The 24,945-nt window shown below is 38.4% G+C and overlaps 3 protein-coding genes across 3 annotated transcripts; all 3 read left to right on the top strand.

Annotated features, from left to right (window-relative positions):
* The first annotated feature begins 549 nt into the window (after positions 1-549).
* On the top strand, positions 550-3,806 carry LOC139112335 (uncharacterized). The gene has a single exon (XM_070673311.1). The coding sequence runs from the start codon at positions 1,419-1,421 to the stop codon at positions 2,322-2,324; it is 906 nt and encodes a 301-aa protein (XP_070529412.1). The 5' UTR covers positions 550-1,418; the 3' UTR covers positions 2,325-3,806.
* A 9,998-nt stretch (positions 3,807-13,804) lies between these two features.
* Positions 13,805-19,094, top strand: LOC139109711 (uncharacterized). The gene is made up of 5 exons (XM_070668996.1): positions 13,805-15,011; positions 15,228-15,431; positions 15,541-15,807; positions 15,937-17,421; positions 17,482-19,094. The coding sequence occupies exons 1-5, from the start codon at positions 13,805-13,807 to the stop codon at positions 19,092-19,094; spliced, it is 4,776 nt and encodes a 1,591-aa protein (XP_070525097.1).
* Positions 19,095-20,015: 921 nt separating this feature from the next.
* On the top strand, positions 20,016-20,792 carry LOC139109706 (uncharacterized). The gene has a single exon (XM_070668982.1). It carries the CDS (start codon positions 20,016-20,018, stop codon positions 20,790-20,792), a length of 777 nt encoding a protein of 258 aa, XP_070525083.1.
* The last annotated feature ends 4,153 nt before the right edge of the window (positions 20,793-24,945 follow it).

The raw sequence follows: 24,945 nt of genomic DNA, 5'->3' as shown, positions 1-24,945 counted from the left end.
CACTTTTTCGTAATCTTCTAATGTGCTCTATGTAGAAAAAAACAATAATAATGATATACAATTTTACACAATTGAAATATGTAGTAGTTGACTTTGAGGCATCTAACCTGCTTACAATTCTATCATGCCCAGATATTATATTCCAATAGCGGAATAACTGAAGGCTCTTTCTTTCTTTCCTAATAAATTATATTTTTGTTAGAAGAAATTTATTCATACATACATTTGATACATTTTTATTATACATTATAGAGCAGTGATAGATATTAAAATAAGAATATAAATTAGAATATTATAGCTAAAATCGTTAAAACACAAAGAAGCATTAAAGGCCTGCAGATAAGGCAGATATGTAGAATGCTAAGTTTCCGCGCAATCGACAGTGAATATTATTGTCACGCGACTTTCGCGTGATACCGTATTCGACGAGCTAGGATATTAGGCGCGAATCGACGAGCGAGGCAGTCGGTAGAGAGACGGCATTGTGAACGGTAGTAAGCGACAAATTAAAAGAGTGTAATTCGATACAAATAAATTATAGTATATCAGAGAACGGTCGATCTTCAAAGTTTATACGTCCGCCAGCCATCCCATAAAAAATAAAAGAAATAAACTTCTACATCTAAAATTGGGGGCTCGTCCGGGATAAGGCGAGTATTGTGGACCGAGAGTTTGACCGTAAGAGTTTTCAACAATAAATAGAGATGCCATGTGATGCTAATGCCTTGACTGTCGCCGCGTTAAAAAGTAGATTGCGTGCGCGTGAGTTGCCTGCGACGGGAACGAAGATCGAACTCATTGCACGGTTATTCGAAGCCGATTCGACGGGATCCTGGGCGGAGATCGGTGAACAAGAGGACGATCGAGACTGTAGCGAGAACACCGATGAGACTCCCGTGTCGGGAAATGTGTTGCAGCGAGATATTGAGCTGTGTAGACGAGAGAAAAAACTTATCGAGCGTGAGCTTCAACTGGCCAGACGAGAAATTGCATTATTGCGAGAACAGCGAGGCCAAGATTTGGCTAGTAGAGCAACGGGGTTGGTGACGCCTAGTGAGGAGAGTTCGCGCGTAAGGCCGCGAGTGCATCTGGCGACAGTGGCCGATTTATTGAGTGACTTTGATGGCATTGCGGGTGATTTTGATACGTGGGAAAAGCAAGCAAAATTTTTGAAAATAACGTATTATTTAGAGGACGACAGTGCGAAACTTTTAGTTGGAATGCGATTAAAAAAACGGGCGTTTGAGTGGTTTCACTCGAAGCCCGAGTATATGAGTTTAACCTTCGAGAGACTGTTGGAAGAATTGGGTAGCATGTTCCGACGCCGTGAAAGCAAACTTTGTTTACGCCGACAGTTTGAAAAGCGCGTGTAGAAAAAGGAAGAAACTTTTCGTGAATACATACATGACAAAACTATTATGGGTAACCATGTGTCGATCGAAAATGACGAACTACTCGAGTATATTATAGACGGTATACCGGACGTGGGATTACGTGACCAAGCACGTATGCAAGGATTTTCATCCATAGACGGTTTGCTAAAAGCGTTCGAAAAAATAGCATTGCGCGATCGGGGAACGATGGGTTCGAGCCGGGAAGGTGAGAAGAGGACCACGACAGCTGACGACAAGAAAAAAACATATACGGACAGTAAGCGTTGCTTTAATTGTTGCGGGCGCGACCATCTGGGCGTGAATTGTCCGACTAAGACGTTAGGAGTAAAATGTTTCGAGTGCCGCGAACGCGGGCATATCGCGACTAAATGCCCTAAAAAAAATAATAGCGATAGCGAAAAAAGAACCGTCGTTGCGTCGATCTCACACGTGGCGAATAAGAAATATACGCGAGAAGTAGTTATAAACGATCATCGTATCTTAGCCTTAATTGATACCGGGAGCGATATTACGATTATGCGTATGAGCGAATATGCGAAAATTGAACCGCCGAAAATGCAAACGTCATGCATAGAATTCTGCGGGATAGGAGGCTATAGCGTAAAGACCTTGGGCGAATTCCAGGCAAATATTTCGATTGACGAGCACGTCTACCCTATATTTATTCAAGTCGTTCCAGATACTGTTTTGCAGTACGGTTTGTTTATAGGTGCGGACTTTATAGATACGGTGGATATGAATTTCAAAAGAGGCGTTATTTCAATTGCTCCTGTCTCCGAAGTAACAACTAACGGCGAGCCGCGACCCGAAATATTTATGATCAACACGGTATGCAATGAGAATTCGACAGACGTTAACACGTCGTCGATACATGATGCGAGACACCGACAAATACTAACGCGCTTAGTAGAGAATTATTTCGGTTTGTAAAAATTACAAACCGAATAAACAGCGAGAAACCGATATTAAAATGACTATTATTTTGAAGGACGAGGAACCCGTTTATCAAAAGGCGAGGCGTCTCTCACAGTACGAGAGAGACATTGTTAATGCTCAGATAAATGAGTGGAAGGAGGAAGGAATTATCAGAGAATCCGTTTCCGATTTCGCGAGTCCAGTTGTTTTTGTTAAGAAAAAAAATGGGTCTCCCAGACTTTGTGTCGATTACCGGATGTTAAATAAAAAAATAATTAAAGACAGATATTTCCTTCCCCTCATCGAAGACCAATTAGATTGGTTGCAAGACGCAAGAGTTTTTAGTACCATCGATTTAAAAAATGGATTTTTTTATGTGCAGGTAGACAAGGCTAGTGTAAAGTATACTTCTTTCATTGTACCGGACGGACAATACGAGTTTTTGAGGGTTCCTTTTGGTTTATGCAACTCCCCCTCAGTCTTCCAGAGATTCATAAGCGCGATCTTTAGAGATTTAGTTAAACAAAAAATTGTATTATTATACATGTGTTACGTCCACGCCCTTTTAATTTCTTTCTTTCCAGAACATTCTGAATCCACAAAGATGACTAACAATAAATGAAAGGTCGAGTGGATTGTTTTTAAGAAAAGAGTCATAACAACGGAAAATTCGGAAAAGTGAATCAGACTGCCCTACGATAAGCGGTGCGCACGGCACCCGTAAACAACGCCCTTTTGAATCATATAAAAAGCGCGAGCGGGCGGAACATTCATTTATTCTAAAAAAGTCTCTTGATACCTGGCATTATTTTAACCACGATTCGTGAGTGCTCTAAACCGAAGGAAGAACCAGCCGATCCGCTAGCCGTTCAAACCAGCCGATCCGCTAGCCGCTCAAATCCGCCGAACTTCCACCGGAATCACGAATCTACTGCTCCGCCAGAGGAACGTTTGACATTATAAACTTCGCCTGTTTATTAATCCGCCTAAGTAGTAAGTCTGATTCTCACTTTTTTTCGAGTTTCCGTAAAACAATTATTAAATCGATTCGCTCATTTATAGTGAGCCGAACTTGCCCACGCACTTCCGCTGACTCTGATAAGAATACGTCGGAATACGACTACTTACTTACTGAATTAAAGAGAAAACTTCCCATGCCATGCGGCGGAAGTTACAATTGTAAAGTGTGCTACCCCGAGCTCCGATTGTACGCGAATTATTGCGAGGCTTAAGGCCCATCGTTTTCTCCATCGCCGATCGCGTCACCTCACCGCCTTCCCTCGTTTGCTTCTAATATTCCTCCTCCGGTTCCTCTCCCGAGTTTTTCTCATTTCTATTTCCTCTCCATTCGCAGCTCTACCTAATTCCAGTTACCGACATTTCCTCGACAAGATAGCCGATAAATACCCGCACCCACCTCAAGAAAATCCGGAACCTCAATCCTTCCCTCCTCCAGCTTTTAAAACAAAATACAACCTTTCTGACAACGATCCTGTCATTTTTGTTTATCATCCTGAACATCAAACTTCTTTCATTCTTCCTGAATCACACCTGCCTACCTTATTCTCTCCTCCTGTTCCTTAAAGTCATCTTTGTGGATACTAATTTTAATCAATTAAAAAGTTGTATACGGATTATATTGTAACTTTAAGAAATATATTTGTTTTTGTTTTTTATTATTCTGCCTTCTCAGATTATTTTAGTTATAAGTCGCACCGGCCCCATCCCTGATAATAGGTGATACTTTTATCACTTTATCAAAATTAGCGGCCACCGGTCACGCAGCTTAGATAAGACGTCATATTGTCTCTCGAGGCATTGACTCTTATCGTAGCTTTCGGTGTGAACGGTATCTCGAGTACACTATTTGCTGTGTGTCTCGAGATTATAAGGTCAAGTTACCCAGACCTGCCTCATCCTTTCCTCCTATCTTTAATAATCAACGGCCTGGACGTAACACATGGACGATTTAATCGTACTATCGAGTAACGAGAGCGAAGGATTACGAAACCTTGAAGTGGTTTTAGATACTGCGAGTCAAGCTGGTTTAACAATAAATTGGAAGAAGTGTTATTTTTTGCGTCGCGTAGTTGAATTCCTCAGACATATAATCGAGAACGGCACGATACGGCCATCAGAGCAGAAGACGAAAGCGGTAATAAATTTCCCAGAACCCGAGAGTATTCGTCAAGTTCAATCTTTTTTAGGCTTAAGCGGTTATTTTCGAAAATTTATTCCAAATTATAGTGTAATTGCGCGCTCACTGTCAAATATGTTAAAAATAAATGTAAAATTCCAATTCGGAGTTGTCGAGAGAAACGCATTTGAACGGCTGAAAATTATAATGAGCAAACGACCAGTATTAAATTTATTTCGCGTAGGCATAGAGACCGAGTGGCACACAGACGCGTCCATACACGGGTACGGAGCGATACTTCTACAGAGGAGTAGTGACGATCAATTGTTACACCCGGTATATTACGCGAGCGGTAAGACAACGGCGATGGAGCAAAAATATCCGAGCTACGAATTGGAAGTTTTAGCAATCGTTAAAACGCTCAAACGTTTCCACGTGTATCTGCTGGGCATACAATTTAAAATAATTACAGATTGTCGAGCATTTACACAGACCATGATGAAAAAAGATCTATGTGTACGCGTGGCCAGATGGGCATTAGCATTAGAAGAATTTAGGTATGAAATAGAACACAGAACAGGTAATAGAATGAAGCACGTCGACGCTTTAAGTCGGAACCCCCTACCGACATGTTTAGTAATAAGTGAATGTGAGAGAGGATTGTTAGCACGGTTAAAGAATGCTCAACAAGCAGATGACGACTTAAAGAGGATATTTAATGTAACGAAGCGAAGTCAATCAGACGATTATTTGATCCGCGGTGGAATATTGTATAAGCGAGATAACGACGACGTTAGATTGATTGTACCAAAAGCGATGCAACGACAGATAATTAGAAATGCACACGAGCAGGAACACTTTGGGACAAACAAGACAGAGGCGCTTGTGAGAAAAGGCTATTGGATTGTTAATTTGCGTTCTAAGGTAGAAAGCGTCATAAAGAATTGCGTTTCATGTATCTTAGCGGAACGTAAGCACGGTAAAACGGAAGGATTTTTAAATCCAATCGAGAAGGGAAGCGTACCGTTAGACACCCTTCATATAGATTTCCTCGGTCCCTTACATTCAACCAAGAAGAGCTATGTACGGTCGTGGTCAGAATGGTTGCAACACATGAAGTTGCAACATGATTTTAAGAAACAGAAAATGCGAACCGCTACATTCGTTTACGTGCAATACATAGATCTGGTCATATCTATGTATTGCACATGAACGAATGTAGCGGTTCGCATTTTCTGTTTCTAAAAATCTTGTTGCAACTTCATGTGTTGCAACCGTTCTGACCACGAGTGTACATATTTTCGTTATAATAGACGCATTTTCGAAATTCGTATGGTTATATGCCACTAAATCCGTGAGCGCAGCGGAAGCGATCGAGCGGTTAAAAAAATGTGTACGTTTGGTAGTTCAAGAAGAATTATATCGAATAGAGGCTCCGCCTGTATTTCTAAAGAATTTAGCGAATACTGTCAAGTGGCGAGAATAGAACATCAGTTAATAACCACCGGAGTACCGCGAGCAAACGGTCAGGTAGAACGCGTAAATCGCATCTTGATACCGTTACTGACAAAGTTAGCAGCGCCCAAGTCGAATGAATGGTACAAGCATTTAAACGCAGTGCAATTATGTTTGAATGCGACAATGCAGCGAAGCATTGGCATGACGCCTTTCCGCGTGTTGTTAGGCGTTCATCCACGCATCAAGGATAATCCCGCAATCAGAAAGCTGCTCGAGAATGAACTTGTTGCCGTCTTCGACGATGAGCGAACGGAACTACGAGAAGAAGCGAGAAGGAATATCCAAAAGATCCAAAAAGAAAATCGGAATACGTACGACAAAAAGAAAAAACAACCCGTGAATTACCGCGAAGGAGATCTTGTGGCAATCAAGCGAACACAAAGAGGTCCTCATCTCAAATTAGCGCACAAATACTTGGGACCATATGAAGTCATAAAAGTCCTGCGAAATCACCGCTATTTTTTAAATAAGATAGGCGAAAGCGAGGGCCCCGCCCAGACGTCGTCCGCCGCTGACTGCATGAAGCCCTGAATCCGCGACGACGATTACGAGACTTCGGAAGAAATGGAGGACGAGGCCGGAAAGAATGTTGAGAAAAACGGACAGTCGGGACGACAGTCCGGTCAAAATGGCCGATTGTAGGATGCTAAGTTTCCGCGCGATCGACAGTGAATATTATTGTCACGCGACTTTCGCGTGATACCGTATTCGACGAGCTAGGTTATTAGGCGCGAATCGACGAGCGAGGCAGTCGGTAGAGAGACGGCATTGTGAACGGTAGTAAGCGACAAATTAAAAGAGTGTAATTCGATACAAATAAATTATAGTATATCAGAGAACGGTCGATCTTCAAAGTTTATACGCCCGCCAGCCATCCCATAAAAAATAAAAGAAATAAACTTCTACAGATATATATAAGATGTATTAAATATTTACCTCATATACGATAAATTTTCGATTTCTCTCTTCCGCAAATATCTCCACGTTCCACTTGCTTCTTAACGTTACGTTCTATTACGTTTACGTTTTTCTTTGTGCGTTAACCCAAGTTTAAGTATAAATGTGGCTTAAGTTTAAGGTTCGTACTGTAACGTAACGTAACGCGTTTACGGAAAGTCTTGTGCGGTGCGCCTAACGCATAACGCATAAAGCATAAAGATATCATCCAATCAGAGTTCTTTATTTTTATCCCCACCATTCATTATGCGAATATTGCATAGTGCGTAAAGCATAATGCATAAAGGGACGAAAAATACGTAAAAACGAACTTTTATGTATTATGCAAAAGATACATGCCAAGATGTCGTTATATTTTCAGTCATTTTGGCGGTTTATTAAGTTTCTAACCTCTATTTTGTTCGATGAAAAAATTAAATAGTAAAAATTGGATCATAAATATTCTAATACTGAATATATTGAAAATTTATATGTGGAAAATGAAGACAGTTTTGGTTTGCAAAATATTGAGGATGAAATAGATCAGCAAAATGAAATTGAAGGAGATGCTCTGCTTATCTCTTTAGTGCGTGATTACCCGTATTTATATAACAAAGAACTCACTGATTTTAAAGATCATTTACTTATATTTCTTTGTCGTAATTTACATACTAAACATAATTGTAAAAAAGCTAACAATAAAAATTCTTCGTCGTCGTCTATATCAAATCGAAAATCTGCCATTGTGTACAGTTCATAATTTGTAGGTTAGAGCTAATGCGCAAGTATGTGCGTTGCACTGCGTTGCGTTGTGCACTATGCTTTATGCGTTATGCGTTATGCACATGGACGTAAGAATATATGGACGGAGTCTAAAATTCGAAACCTGCCTAATTCGCGATAAGGGGGGTGTAGTACTATCTCTTTCTACAATAGGACACCGTCGTGTGTTTCCGCCGAATATTCGATGGTTCCCGAAAGGCTAAAAATGCAATTCTACGTTTACTAACTTCGGCTAAGTTCGTTACAAAGTCGATAGTAACCGACGGTGTCCACTTGTAAAAAGAGACACTAAGCTCATTCCCCTTACCGCAAATTTGCCAAATCCCTTGCTCATCCACTTACTTTAGACTCCGTCCATATATTCTTACGTCCATGGTTATGCAAAAGTGTGTGCGCTGGCCTTATGACATAAGGCTTAAAGGTGAACAGGAGCAACAGTAACAGCCTCTGGCGGTCGATCGTGAAGCACGAAATTGTATTTTTCATTTTTCGGACAAAATACTGAATAAATGTTAATAAATTAATGATATTCGTGCTCAGAAGAATTAACTACAGGGTGCTACAGAGCGATTTTTTTAGATTTAGGTCAAAATAAATTTTTTATGAAGGTGGAGATAGGTGCATCTAGTGAAGAGCACAAGTGCAGTCAGCCGCAAGCAGTAATTGATTTATTATAAATTTTTGAGAGCCTAAATGCAAAATCCGCCTCTGTAGCACCCTGTAGAATAACATTGCGCATATATTAGAACCGAAGATACGATAAAACATTATTTACTGGAGGCAGAAAATGGAAAATACGGATGGTGCTAAAGTGCACCTTGTGTGGTGCATTTACGGAGACGTATTTTCCATTTTTCGGCCAAAATACTGAATAAATATTAATAAACAAATGATATTTGTGTTTAGAAGGATAGCCCGCAGGGTGTTACAGAGCGATTTTTTTAGATTCAGGTAAAAATAAATTTTTTATGAAGGTGGAGATAGGTGCGTCTAGTGGAGAGCACAGGTGCAGTCAGCCGCAAGCGATATATCATTTATTATTAATTTTTGACGGCCTAATTGCAAAATACGGCTCTGTAGCACCCTATAGAATAACATTGCACATATATTGAAACCGAAATTACAATAAAACATTATTTACTGGAGACGGAAAATGGAAAATACGAATGGTGCTAAAGTGCACCTCGTGTGGTGCATTTACGGCAACGAATTTTCCGAATAGAAAAGGACAGATAATTTATGATAACTTATAATTTAATTTATAATAATTTAATTAATGATTATTTATTGTATTAATTATAAATAAATATTAATATTATTTAATAAATATACATATATTGGTTTTTTTTAAATTTTGATAGTATATACCATTACAATAAATACATATACATATAAATATATACATATAATATATACATTACATATAAATATTTATATTTTTATATACATTTTGGCCTCTAGAGCCTTTTCGTCCTCTTCTTCCTCTTCGTAATGTTTGTACCGGTACCGATACCGGTACCGGTGCCGATTCCGGTGGCGGTGTGGCGGTGTGGCGGTGTGGCGGTGTGGCGGTGTGGCGGTGTGGCGGTGTGGCGGTGTGGCGGTGTGGCGGTGTGGCGGTGTGGCGGTGTGGCGGTGTGGCGGTGTGGCGGTGTGGCGGTGTGGCGGTGTGGCGGTGGCGTGTGGCGGTGTGGCGGTGTGGCGGTGTGGCGGTGTGGCGGTGTGGCGGTGTGGCGGTGTGGCGGTGTGGCGGTGTGGCGGTGTGGCGGTGTGGCGGTGTGGCGGTGTGGCGGTGTGGCGGTGTGGCGGTGTGGCGGTGTGGTGGTGTGGCGGTGTGGCGGTGTGGCGGTGTGGCGGTGTGGCGGTGTGGCGGTGTGGCGGTGTGGCGTGTGGCGGTGTGGCGGTGTGGCGGTGTGGCGGTGTGGCGGTGTGGCGGTGTGGCGGTGTGGCGTGTGGCGGTGTGGCGGTGTGGCGGTGTGGCGGTGGCGGTGTGGCGGTGTGGCGGTGTGGCGGTGTGGCGGTGTGGCGGTGTGGCGGTGTGGCGGTGTGGCGGTGTGGCGGTGTGGCGGTGTGGCGGTGTGGCGGTGTGGCGGTGTGGCGGTGTGGCGGTGTGGCGGTGTGGCGGTGTGGCGGTGGCGGTGGCGGTGGCGGTGGTAGCGGAATCGCTGAAAAAAAAAATAAAATATGTATTTATATATAACAATAATGTAAAGGTTATACTTACCTCTTAACTCTGCAGCTATTTTACTTTTAATGAAGGGGGTGGAGCCCGGGCGGAAGTGTCACTGATATCGCGAAAAGAATAAAGGCGCGTAACCAATGACAACTGATATTGGCGGGATTTAGCAGGATATCATTGCATGTGTATCACCCCAATCCTGCATCGGTAGTGTTACATTGTGTGTCAGAAAAAATGTAAATTTGTGTTTATTTCATGTTTGTTTTGGCATAAACGGGATATTATTTCAAAATGCCGAAGATCATGAAGAAGAAGTGTGTGATGGCAAAACGGGCATCAATATTACGGAGAATGCTTCACTTGCGACAGGAAATTGGTAAAAAACAACAAAGAGTAAATATCGAGAATTCCGAGAATAGACCCGAATTCTCGGTGTTAGACGTTTCAGGAACGTCGAATGATTTGAACGCATGCGAAAATGACAACATTATTGATAATTCAGTGACATCGCTATCTGTTTCTACGGGCGAAATAACACACGACAACGAAGTAGGAAATGTCATTGATGTTTTCAATGACGATTCCGACGGGTCTCTGTTAGATGTTCGCGAATATTGTATTAATAATATTTTTGATATGGCAAACGAGCCAAATTTAGATAAAAATAATATGGAACGATAATGCGATGATGCGAATAGACGATGATGCGATGTCATTAGGATCAATTTCTAATGTTTCATCTGAAAAGCTGATTAATAATGCATGTCAAAATAATTTAGAAAATGTGGAAGTAGAAATTGTTAAAAATGTAGACAATGTAGAAAATATTGAAAGTAATGAAAATGAAAATGTAGATGATATCGCTCTCTATACAGACGAGAACATCGACGTTAATCGTTTGAATTTTATAAAGATTAATGGACGAGGTATCGTTAATTTTGGGCATGTTTTTGCTGAATTGCAAAGACTGTCCTGTCACTGGATCAACGAATGTCGTCTTATTGATCTTTGTATTACAAAAACGAAACGTCACGGTCTCAAAACCCAATATTTTGTTGAATGTCGAATGTGTCACTTCAAAAATAGTTTTTGGAATGAACCGACAGACGACAACATATTGGATGTCAATAAAGGTGCCGTGTGCGGTACCATTTTGACAGGGACCGGTCACACGCAGCTTGAAGAGCTTCTTGCTGCTGTGGATGTTCCATGTATGAATAACAAAACTTATATTAAATATCATGAAGAAATTTCGGAAGCCTTCGCAATTGCCATCGACGAAGAAATACGTGTAGCAGGTTTAGAGGAAAAACGATTGGCAATTGAAAGAGGAGATTTAATAAATGACATTCCGCACATACTCGTAGTAACAGACGGCTCCTGGATAAAGAGATCCTACCGCAGTGGTGGTTATGATTCTCCATCCGGAGCTGCGGTTATTATGGGATATTATACGGGAAAAATATTATTTGTAGGCATTCGAAACAAATATTGCGTTATTTGTGCTAGAGCTGCCAAAATTAATACAGCAGCAAAGGAACACAGATGTTTTAAAAACTGGGGGCAGAATCAGAGCTCCACTAGTATGGAAAGCGACATAATCCTCGAAGGCTTTCGAAATAGCATGGAAATGCATGGACTTATTTATAGTAAATATATTGGTGATGGCGACAGTAATGTATTAAAAACATTAAGAGATTTCCCACCGTATCCAGACACTGTTGTGCAGAAGATTGAATGCACGAATCATCTTCTGCGCAATCTGTCTAATAAGATACGTGAAGCGGGAAGCACCGGTAGTAGAAATGTCGCAAAATTGAAAAAAGTAGTTACGAATAGCGTTATGAAAATTCGTAACGCTGTTGTAAAAGCTGTTACGTTTCGTCGCAATAGTGAGAGATCACGACAGCATAAACTCTCAGGATTAATAAAAGATTTACGAAATATACCCAGCCATGTATTTAGTGAGCATAAAGATTGCTTTTCGTTACAATATTTCTGTACGGAAGAAAGAAAAGAAGGTGAGGAAAATCTTATACCTCAATTGCAAAAGGCTGGGTTACTTTCGAAAATTGAAATTGCGATGAAGCGTACAATCGAAAATGCTGATAGTTTATTATATGAGTTTACTAGTAATTCCGTGGAAAGTTGCAATGGAATTATTAGTAAACTTATTGGTGGAAAACGTATTCATTTTGCACGAAAAGGTTCTTACGAAAGTCGCGTTAAAGTATCAGCAATACAGTTTAATACTTCGCAAGCTGTGAGCGCGGTTTGTAATGTAATGGGTACAGAACCACCCACTCAAGCTAAACTACTTGAACAAAAACTTATTGTTAAAAAAAAAAAATATCAGCAACGTGTGCAAGCAGCTAAAGAATTAGGTGTTTCTGTTCGTACATCTAAACATTATACTAATACATGTTCTACAGATAAAAATTATGGTCCTGATGTGGAACGACCAGACATAGATAATGAGATGTGTTCGCGCCTTTTTTCACATATTGAATTTATTCGGTTTATGTCGCGCCTTTTTTCACATATTGAATTTATTCGGTTTATGTTATTAAACTCGTTTCGATTCTTTCCCTAGCAACGATAAATATATTGATTTTCTCGGTTTTTTATTTACATGTTCGGTTTCGTTTGTTAGTTTAACAGCAGATGTTGACGGAGACACATGATTGTGAAATTAGAGTATTTGTCAATAAAGCAGAGAAATAAATTTTAAAGTTGTCAATGTATTACGGGCTGTTCCCGGGAAATTAAGTGTTATTACGGGCTGCTCCCAGAAAGTTATCTATCAGTTTTAACAACAGAAACAAGCTGCTCCTGTAAATTGTTTGGGCTGCTCCCATTTGTGAAACAGGCTGCTCCTGTAATTTGCTCGGGCTGCTCCCGAAAAGGAATTGGGCTGATCCCATTTGAGAAAGCAGGCTGTTCCTGCCGACTCATAATTTCCACAAAGAAGGAACAAATTTATAATTTATTCGGATAGAAACAAAGAGGTTTTGGTATCGTTTCTAAGATCCAGATTTAAGTTATTTTCTCCAGATCTGTGAGTAACTCAATTAACATTTTTCTTTGTTATTTCCGGTTGTAAGCATGCATGCATTTTGTTAAGAATTTGTGTATCAAATGTATTTCTCAATTACGGCTTTTCCCTCCTCCCATGCTGGGGGAGGGTTTTTTATGCCAATTAAATCCTCCTTTTTCTAATTTTCAAAACTTGAGTTTTTTATTTGTGTTAGTTTATTTTTTCTAAACTAATTTTTCTTCTATAAGAATTTTCAGCCACCTGGTTTAAGTCTTTTACAGTTCAATTCGATTAATTACATACATTTTTTGGTCCTTCGAGCCGGATACCAGGTGGCGACGTTTGTTTTCTTTAAAAAAAAAATAATGAGTAATATTTGCGAAGAAGTTTTTGGAAAGTTTATTTCAGTTTATTGAATTCTTTTATTGAAATCATTTGAGTTTATTACATATTGATTTAACAGTGTTGTTATGTGAATTTCTTGGATATTTGTTACACAAATTACATTTTTCCTTTTAGAGATTTCATTGTGTTGATTTTGTTTTGAATAATAATTTGAATTGTTGTGAAATAATGAATTCACATTGATTGAGATTTATATTGAGAACAAAGAAATTTTTCAAAAAAAAAAAAAACTTTAAAATTGAATATAAAATAAATTAAAATTAAATTCTAATATAGTTTTAAAGTAAATAATAGGTAAAAAGAAAAATTAAAAAAAAAATTAAAAATACAATAAATAATTTGATTTGGGATTTAAATTTAAATAAATTTTGCACGCTTTTCTTTTTAAAAAAAAGAAATTAAACTAAAATTAAATAAATTAAAGTTCAAATTATTATTCAAATGATTCTTTTTTGGAAAACATTTCAGAAAATAAATTGTTGATTTAAAAATTCTTCGAAATGGCTCCGATTTCGATCAAGCGTCTAGTAGGACAGCAGAAGAGGAGAGCGGATGCTTTGCGTCGTATTCTCTTTTCGTTACTTCAAACACCGCGTACTTCTTTGTCAACGATACAAGTTAAAAACGCTTTGGATGATCTTAAGGGTTATTGGACGGATATTTATAATACGGATCTTGAAATTAGCGTCAGTGAACGGGACCCGTATATCGTGGAAAATTTTATTCAAGAAATAGAAATATCTTATCGTAATATTAGAGACGAATTATATAGTTTGTTAGCCGAAATAGAAAATGTCGCGCAACCGTCAACATCTTCGGTAGAATCGGTTGCTACAAATGTGGCAAATGAGGGAAGGGGAGAAACGAGTAAATTGCCAAAATTATCGGTGGTGAAATTTTCCGGGAAAACGGAAGATTGGGATACGTTTAGTTCATATTTTATTTCGACGATTCATGAAAGGGAAAATTTGTCGGATTTAGAAAAATTTCGGTATTTACTTGCGAGTTTGACGGATGATGTTAAGAAGTCGATTGCCCATCTTCCTCTTAAGGGAGATAATTATAATATAGCATGGAAAGAACTCAAAGATACTTTTGACAAACCACGTCATCAGCTTAACATGCTAATGGATAAATTAGCAAATTTGCAACCAATAAAAACATTGTTGGCAGAGGAAATTAATAGTCGAGTCAAAGCGATGAATTTAACGTTTTTGGCAATGAAAAAGATAACAAAATCAGATACGGATCTTTTAGAGGCAATGATGTGTCATCGACTTCTTCAAATTTTAGATTCCGAAACTCATAGGCTTTGGGAGGAACATTTGGCTTTCCGTGATAATTCTCTCGATGAAAATAATTTCGGTTCAAGAAATTCATTAGACAAATCTACGGTTTTTCCTAAAATGGCAGATTTAGTCCGTTGGCTTAATTGTCGGAGGGACGGATTAAATTCTGTGAAAGCAACAAGGAAATTTGAGAAGGAACCGAAGAAAGTATTTCAGAAGGAGAAATTTGTGAAGGCTTATCATGCTGAAAATAAGCCACATCCATACAATTTAGAAAGGAAATGTCCATTATGTTCACAGAAACATTTTGTGAGCTCATGCCCTGATTTCGGGAAGAAAAGTTTGAAGGAACGACGCGATGATGTACGACGTTTAAGACTTTGTTTTAATTGCCTAGGACATCATCGTATGCAGTTTTGTAAATCGCCACGACGCTGCAATATTTGCAAGAAACAACACCACACACTTTTGCATCCAGAGATTGTTAAAGAAACTACGGAAGAAGTTTCTTTGTGACTAAATGACAGCATTTTATCCGCAAATATTGATTCAAATAAAGGAGGAGTATTACTTCCAACTGCACAGATTTTAATTTCTAATAAGGAAATTAGTTTAAAATCAAGGGCATTTTTAGATCAAGGATCTCAGATATCTTTTATTACAGAAGCATTAGCACAGACGCTTTGTTTAACTCGTTCACGCGTACATGTTTCGTTGTCAGGCATCGGTGCTTTAAAAGCGGGAACGGTTCGTTCAAAATCCACGATAGTATTAAGATCTTTTCAGGATTCGGAATTTTCTTTGGAAATAGAGGTTTTGATTTTGCCAAAATTGACAGGTTTGTTACCGTCAAAGGAAATAAAGGCAAAGGATATTCTGGAAAATTTTAAGAAGCCTCTTGCAGATCCTTATTTTTTTCAAGCCGGCAAAGGTGGATATTCTTTTAGGAGCTTCAGAATACAGCGTTTTGATTAAGGAAGGTTTATATCGTTGGCCAGAAACAGATCTTATAGCTCAAGACACGGTTTTTGGATGGATAATTTCTGGAGTCCCTCCATTTAATTCTGCACGGCGGGCGGAGAATTTGATTGAAGATTCGGCAATTTCTATGGTATGCGCTGCAGAAGAGGAACTCCGAAATTCTTTGCAACGGCTTTGGGAATCAGAAGAATTCAAGGAAAATTCGCATTTATTAAATCCGGAGGAAGAAAAATGTGAGGAATTTTTTAAAACAACACATTATCGAGACACGGACGGCCGATATGTGGTGCGACTCCCTTTCAAGTTAGATCCACCAGACGCCGTAGAAGAAATTCGTTGAATTGCTCAGCATTCGTTAACAGCTTTGAGAAGGAGACTTTCTCGGGATGCAAAATTAAATTTTAAATATCAGGAATTTCTAAAAGAATATGAAGAATTGAAACATATGGAGCGGGTTCCTCACGATGAAATCAAGAGTACTAGAGTATGGTATTTACCTCATCATGCGGTAATTACGGAGGTACCTCGATGGAAAATTAGAGTGGTTTCTGATGCTTCAAGACAGACAGCACATCAACAGAGCCTCAATAAAGCATTAATAATTGGTCCTCCTTTACAAAATAATTTGACTCTTGTTTTGTTAAATTGGCGAAGATTTCGTTTTGTTTTCACCGCAGATATTATAAAAATGTTTAGACAGATTAAAATTCATCAAAATGACAGAGATTTTTTGCGTATTTTATGGTCACCAAATGAAAGTGAAGCTTCCATGGAATATCGTCATACGATGGTAACTTACGGAACCGCTTGTGCTCCATATCTTGCGATTAAAACTCTTCAACAATTGGTTATTGATGAAGGACATCGTTTTCCTCAGGGGGCACAATGTCTTCGATCACAGACGTATGTCGACGATATTTTCGGGGGAGCAGATTGTCTTTACGAGGCACAAAGAGAACGGAAAGAATTAATTTCACTTTTAAAAACGGCCGGTATAGAGTTAGATAAATGGGCGGCAAATCATAATTCACTTTTGCCAGAGAATTTGAAGAGACAAGAAATTTCGAATACAGAAATTCCTAAGGAAACTTTTGAAACAGTGAAAACTTTGGGAATACAATGGGATCCTTTTTTAGATGCTTTTGGATTTTCGGTAAAAACTCAAGGAATTTCAATCAATATATTTACTAAACGAAATATTCTCTCCTGTCTTTCAAAACTTTATGATCCGTTGGGATGGATATCACCAGTGATAATCGCGGGAAAGATTTTTATTCAGGATCTTTGGATTGCAGGAGTGGGATGGGATGAGAAACTTGATTTTAATAAACAGCAATTTTGGAAGGGGTTTCAAAATTCCTTACAGGATTTGAATAATTTAAAAATCAACCGTTGGTTCGAAAGTTCTCCAAAATCAAAGATGGAATTGCATGGATTTTGCGATGCTTCAACTCGAGCTTATGCGGCGGCAATTTATATTCGCACAGTTTCCGAAGAGGGGAAAATTAACGTTTCTTTGGTCGCTTCTAAGGCAAAAGTGTCTCCTGTTAAAACCGTGAGTATTCCAAAATTAGAATTGTGTGGGGCAGCTTTATTAGTTCGGTTATTTAATCATGTGAGGAAATTAAATTTTTTGAAAGATCTTGATGTAATTGCCTGGTCTGACAGTCAAGTAACTTTAGCTTGGATAAAGAAGCATCCAAGTCAATGGAAAACATTTATAGCAAATAGAGTTTCTTTTATACAAACTCAATTACCGGAAGCATCCTGGAAATACATTCCTACCAAACAGAATCCAGCTGATATGGCTTCAAGAGGTTTGAGTGCTTCTGAATTGCGTGATTCAAGTTTGTGGTGGCATGGCCCTCTCTGTTTATCATAATTTCAAGATTTTTCGTCAAAACAAGATGAAGGGCAAGTTTTAAGGGATGCCGATTCTCAAATACTTTCTTCTTTTGCTATTGCCATGGAACAAGGGCAGGAGGAAGATGAAATTATAACACGATTTTCATCGTTACTTAGAGCAACTCGCGTTATTGCTTATTGTTTTAGATTTTTCGATAAATGTCATCGAAATAAAAGGAAAAATTTTCCAAATTTTCTCAGTGTCTCTGAGTTAGTGAGGTCACGGAAAGCTTTAATCAAATGCACTCAGAGATCAGTCTTCTTTCAGGATATTGAGACTTTACGTGTCAAAAATAATGTGTCAAAGAGGTCACAGCTTAAAAAATTAAATCCTTATTTAGATAAAGAAGGGATTTTGAGAGTAAAAGGCAGACTCCGTCATAGTGTTTTGCAATTTAATACAAAATTTCCACCCATTTTACCAAAACATTCGAATTTATCTTCGATGTATGTGTATTTTGCACATCAAGAATGCTGGCATGGAGGAGTTACATTAACTTTAAGCACTCTTCGTACTCATGTTTGGATTTTAGGAGCCTCCAGTCTCGTCAAGAAAATTTTGCGGAATTGCACAAAATGTAAAAGATTTCAAACAACATCTTTAACGCAACAGATGGGAGATTTACCTTTTCACAGGGTAAATTTTGAACGTCCTTTCTCAATTTCGGGGGTAGATTATGCGGGACCTTTGCAGATACGACGGAATCCTGGTCGTGGACATTCTGCTAATAAAGGATACATAGCCTTATTCATTTGCCTCGCAACTAAAGCGGTTCATTTAGAAGCGGTGGGAGATTTAAGTACAGAAGCCTTTCTTGGAGCATATCGACGTTTTGCAGGTCGACGAGGAGTATGTCGTATTCTTTATTCAGACAACGGTACAAATTTCAAGGGAGCAGATGTCGAGCTTAGGAAGATGTTTGAAGAATCTTCCGAGTTTTTTGGAAATACAGCGGAGAAATTAGCTTCTCAAGGAACAGAATGGAAATTTATTCCTCCAAGAACACCACATTTTGGCAGAATATGGGAGGCCGGAATTAAATCTATGAAACGGCATTTAATAAAAGTGATGGGGGATCACAAGTTAACTTTTGAAGAACTAAGCACAGTTTTAGTGCAAATAGAAGCTTGCATGAATTCAAGGCCGTTATGTCCTTTGTCAAATGATCCAGAGGATTTAGATGTGTTAACTCCCGCACATTTCCTCACAGGGGAAGTTTCCACTTTGATTCCAGAGGCTGAGTTAATTGACATTCCAGAAAATCGATTGAATCGATATCAGCTTCTGCAAAAAATAAGGTCGCATTATTGGAAGCGCTGGTCACAAGAATACTTGACCAATTTGCAGGAGCGAACCAAATGGTTTAGAGAATCAGAAAACTTAAGGGAAGGTCAACTAGTGATTCTCAGGGAAGAAGGTTTATCTCCTGCAAAGTGGTCAATGGGAAGAATTTTAAAGATTTATCCTGGGGCAGATGGATTAGTCAGAGTGGTTACTTTAAAAACGTCAACCACTGTTTTAAAAAGATCAATCACAAGAATAATACCAATTCTTCAGGAAGAAGAAAAGGATAAGGAAGAAAGATCTTCTAACGAACAGAGAAAAGATAAATAGGAAAATGCTAAAAGGTTTTTAGAAGGAAGCCACTTTCGTCTATGACGAGGCGGGCGGTATGTTCGCGTTTTTTTTCACATATTGAATTTATTCGGTTTATGTCGCGCCTTTTTTCACATATTGAATTTATTCGGTTTATGTTATTAAACTCGTTTCGATTCTTTCCCTAGCAACGATAAATATATTGATTTTCTCGGTTTTTTATTTACATGTTCGGTTTCGTTTGTTAGTTTAACAGCAGATGTTGACGGAGACACATGATTGTGAAATTAGAGTATTTGTCAATAAAGCAGAGAAATAAATTTTAAAGTTGTCAATGTATTACGGGCTGTTCCCGGGAAATTAAGTGTTATTACGGGCTGCTCCCAGAAAGTTATCTATCAGTTTTAACAACAGAAACAAGCTGCTCCTGTAAATTGTTTGGGCTGCTCCCATTTGTGAAACAGGCTGCTCCTGTAATTTGCTCGGGCTGCTCCCGAAAAGGAATTGGGCTGATCCCATTTGAGAAAGCAGGCTGTTCCTGCCGACTCATAATTTCCACAAAGAAGGAACAAATTTATAATTTATTCGGATAGAAACAAAGAGGTTTTGGTATCGTTTCTAAGATCCAGATTTAAGTTATTTTCTCCAGATCTGTGAGTAACTCAATTAACATTTTTCTTTGTTATTTCCGGTTGTAAGCATGCATGCATTTTGTTAAGAATTTGTGTATCAAATGTATTTCTCAATTACGGCTTTTTCCCTCCTCCCATGCTGGGGGAGGGTTTTTTATGCCAATTAAATCCTCCTTTTTCTAATTTTCAAAACTTGAGTTTTTTATTTGTGTTAGTTTATTTTTTCTAAACTAATTTTTCTTTTATAAGAATTTTCAGCCACCTGGTTTAAGTCTTTTACAGTTCAATTCGATTAATTACATACAAGATGTACGAACAATTAAAACGTAGTCATAACGAAATGTTAATAGAACAGCAACGCGAACGTGAGGTATTAAAATGTGCCACACGGGGTCAGCATGAAAATCCGGAGTGGCACATAGTACGGCGAAATCTTCTTACTGCATCAAACTTTGGAAAAGTTTGTAGTAGAAGAGAGACCACTTTGTGCAAAAATCTCGTTAAAGCAATTCTTTATCCTCCTCAATTAACCAATGCGGCTATTGAGTGGGGTAAAGAAAAAGAGATGATTGCACGAAAGCAATTGCAAACGGAGCTAGGAGTAGACATTACTGAATGCGGAATGTTTATAGATAAAGATATTCCGTATCTTGCGGCATCGCCTGACGGCATTATTGAAGACGATACCGTTGTAGAAATTAAATGTCCATATGTGGCACGGGAAATGTCTCCCTCCGATGCAATTTTAAACAAAATTTCAAATATAGATAAAATATTTGACAAAAATGATGAAAATAAAATGAATAAAAGACACGCTTACTACTTCCAAATACAAGGACAACTCCACATAACGCAAAGAGACTGTTGCATCTTTGCTGTGTGGACACCCCATGGATTGAAGTACACGTTTGTCGAGCGTGATGACATTTTTTGGGAAACCAAAATGTTGCCACAGCTTACAAGATTTTACGAAGACTGTTTGGTTCCTGAAATAGTAGACAGTAGAACGGCAAGAAATATGTCAATTCGGGAACCGCAGCACATTATCGAAGCACAACAGAAAGCGACTCAGAAAAAGAAATAATTTTGTATAACAAAGTAATAATTGTGACACATTTTTATATATTTTAATGACATTCTGAGTCGCTTGGGAAGAAGAGGTGGGAAAACATTGCTAATTACTACATTGCTGTTCAAAGATTCATGTGCAATTAAAAAATTTATTAACATTAAGTTTCCTTTTTATTGGAATACTTAAAGAAATAATGCATTTTTCAGTTAATAAAGTTGATCGCAATTTAAACTGAGCTAGTGGTTGTGTCGCAAAGTATTACAATAAAATTATACTTTAAAATGCATTATTCTTTTTTAATATGCAATGTAGTAATAAGCAAATAATATGACATAAAAATATTTATTACAACTTATAAATATAACAAAAAAACAAGAAATCTAATTAGTACTTTCCATTATATATGGTTGAAGTCCTTTGCGATGCGATCACTTAACTTAGTTTGAATTGCGATCCAGTCGAATTTATAATTCGTGCTGTAAATAATAAACAATTTGTTTAATATTTTATATATTTTATTTTTTTATATAAATATTTAATATTTTAAATTATTAATGAGTATTTTTTCTGTTTCAGATTTTGAAAAAAACAGTTTTATTTCTCCAGTTTATAAAATATATTATTGTCCGCATAATTATATATTTTTTTCATTATTAAAGACAGATTCATTATTCTGGAGAGAATAAAAAATGGAAGAAGCCGACTGATGTGTGTAAAGGACAAGGGAGAATTGGTACTGATTCAGAAGCCACACCCAGAGGCGTGGTAAAGACCCGTGGTATTCATGGTATTGTTTTGTATCTTTTCTATAAATATTTAATATATAATATATAATAATTTATTAAAAATTTTAATTAAAAATGGAAAAAAGTTATTTAAATTGTTTAAACAACTTTTTTTGCAAAAATGTTATCACATTCAAACCCCGGACGATGCCGTGATGTTGTAAAAAAAAATTATAAAAATCGGATACTCCATCTCAGAGATATCCATTTGTTAATTAAGAAAAATGTTAATATTGGGGAAAAAATTATACTATGCTACTCACGGCATCATCCGGCAACCAAATCCGATGAGTGACTTTTTTGCAAAAAAATTGTTTAAACAATTGAAAAGACTTTTTTTAACTTTTAAACAAAATAATTGTTATCCCGAATCGATGGCAACAACCGTAACTTAATGAAAAGTATTTACATAAAAAATATCAATTTGTTAACTTAGGAAATATAAAATTCTAAGGAAATATAAATTAAAAATATAAATTTAATATTTTTTAAAACAATTTTTTAATATACAAATTAAGAACAGAAATATACATTTTAATATATAAAATATTAATTTTATATACATTGTTAATTTTATATAAATTTATATAAATTTAATTTTAATATGTAAAATATATAAATTAAAGTTTAAAAAAAGTTAAATTATAAAATTTACAACAAATGGGTACCCCATTTATTTTGCGACGCTACTGCTTTCTGGCCGCGAGAGGCCAGAAAGACTTTTCAGGCGATAGCTCGGCAAAAGCGCTATGTTGGAGGAACAAGGATAAAAGTGTTGCATCCATCTTTTTCTGTCCTTCCTTTCTTGCGATGCGTCCACGCGAGCGATGCAATCGTGGGAGTACGTATACAAACGTATACCCACACGACCTGACATCGAAGTTTCACATTGTCGCCACGTGAGGCCCCCAATATCAATTCGGAGTTTGGCCGTCACTCCTGTTCACCCTTAAGTTAAGACTCGTGCGCCTCTTTACGTTTAATGGCCATCGCACATGAAATGCATGAACCATAGACATAACATAGCATAAGCACAAGAAAATTACGCTATCTACACGAATGTGCACAGCATGAGGTTCAGCCAATCAGAAGATGCCGGAGCAAATGGCCGATATTATACTAGAAGAAGAAAACCGGGCAGAGAGGTTAGAATAAAAACCAAAGAGAATCTCCTTTGCGCAAAACGATACATTAGACACCTTGGTCAACGTGAGCAAAGAGATATGGATCAAGATCATAGGAAGTATTGTAATTATTATAACTTTATAAAAGAGAGAGAAGACGAAAAGGAAAACAGAATGCTGACAATAACGAATGCCAAAGAAGAAGATTCTCTATTAGTGGATCTTGTAAAAAGTTATCCACATATTTATGATAAACAAAATAAGGATTTTAAAGTGTTACGTCAGAGGTAGGAAATTTTAAATGGGTTCATTCACCGTTACTCGGATGCTTAGGGAAAAGGCACAAGAGTAGGTAAAGAGGAGGAAATGGCTTGGAGAGCGACGTAACAGCCGATCCTTGCGTGGCGCGTATTTAAAGGGCCACGCGTAAACGCACTAGGAATGGGTTCGAGTCGGTTGAGTGGAGGAACTAGTGCGTAATATTTGTTCTTTTTAGGGAAAGAAATTTAATTCTTATTCCCTGGGATAGAACTAGAGGTGGTTTTCGCAACAAGGATACCAGGGTTAAAAATAAATAACTGATTCAGGAATTCCAGTAATGAAATGCGTAATTTTAATCTTAATTAGAATACAAATTTTGAATAGAAAAATAGATTTAATGAATTTAAAGTGATTATGAGGTAAAAAGAAAGAGGAAGAGGGCTTAATAAAAGATATAATTTAAACATTTTAAATATATATAAAAAAAAAGAATGAAAGAAAATGAATTATGAATTAAATAATTAAAAAAAAAAAACTAACAATAATAATAGCGATTGGTGATCATTATTCTAAATTAATTTCTATGATTTCGGTTATCCGGGCCGTCGACCTCGGGAATACCCTGTCGATCAACCTGATCGGAGCCAGGAAGGGATATTCTACTCCGGGATAGTAAATGAGGATATTATGGTCAGGAGTCGCCCTCCTGGCTTCCCTCCTGATCTCCTCGGGATCGAAGGAATCAGGGCCTATTGTATAGGCCCTTTCGGGGACGGGATCCGTCCACGGAGTGCAGGTGCTCCGGAGGAGTTCGAGGAGAGGATCTACGACCTCTCTCTGTTCCTCTTGCTCCTCCACGAACTCTACGCTTGGGACGGGGAAGGGGAACGTTCCGGGCTGTCAGGCTCATGCCAAGAGACGGTCTCATCTTCAGCAAAAGAGTCGACCTCCTCGGGTTCCCCAGGGTAAGGAGTCGGTGAGCGGACGGGAGAAGAGCATGCCTGAGGAGCAACTCCAGGAGAAGGTCCGGACGAGTTCAAAGAAACGTCCGGAGTATAGGAGGGAGTAGTGGGACGTAACAGCTCCGGCTCAGGTTGAGGGGGCGAGGTCGATCTCGGAGGTGACGGCGATGGTGTTCGCCCCGGAGTATTCTCTTCCGTTTCTAAATCTTCGTGGCTAATTGGCGAGTTGGGAGGCACGGAAGGCAGAGGAGACCATGAACGCTCAGTTCTGAGTTTCGGAGGTTCCGGCGTGACCTCCCCTGGCGCTGCCGCGAATAAGAACTGAACAAAGAAGCTTTGAACCAGTTCTCGCAACTCGCGTATTTTTCGATTTCTTCGGACGCGACTTTTCTTGATGGATCGAAGATTTCTTGATTCCACTAAAAGGTATCAATTTGAGTTTAATTTTAATGAAATGATTAAAGCGGGAAATATGTCAGGGCAACACGCCGCATTCCTCCTTCCGGATCTCTCAATAGATCGCTTCGAAAATTCTCCCGGTAGCTCTGTCTGGATAGGCCATCACTCGAGCTAAGGTTTAGATAGTCACCATTTACTGGCAGCATATCGTAACCTCTGACAGGAGGAGTCCCATAAACCGAACCGAATCAAGGGAGAATCCAAAGGATACTAGAGAGATACCTACTTCGGAAAGCGCAAACGGCACCCTGGCATAACCCACGTCATTCATTTTTCAAGAATAAGAATTTAAGAACTTTAGAATTTTAGTGGAATCATAAAAAAAAGGGAGAGAGAGAGATGTGGTTAAATGAAATAATGAGACTTACTTTTCGATGTCTTCGGTTGCTTCTTGGACGAGTCCCTTGCAACTTCTTTATTAAGATTGGCTCGGCACAAGTCACACACAGTATCAATGATATAAACGAGGTGAAATTCAGAGACTGAATGAGAGCGAGTCTCGCAGGAACACGCGGTTTAATAACCTCGGAAAAGGGGTGGGCTAGCGCCGGATTTCCATTTTTGGAAAAGTCAG

The sequence above is a fragment of the Cardiocondyla obscurior genome, linkage group LG02 (genome assembly GCF_019399895.1).
Source record: "Cardiocondyla obscurior isolate alpha-2009 linkage group LG02, Cobs3.1, whole genome shotgun sequence".
Taxonomy (NCBI): domain Eukaryota; kingdom Metazoa; phylum Arthropoda; class Insecta; order Hymenoptera; family Formicidae; genus Cardiocondyla; species Cardiocondyla obscurior.
Note: the sequence above shows the minus strand (reverse complement) of the source record. Positions and strands in the feature narration are given on the sequence as shown.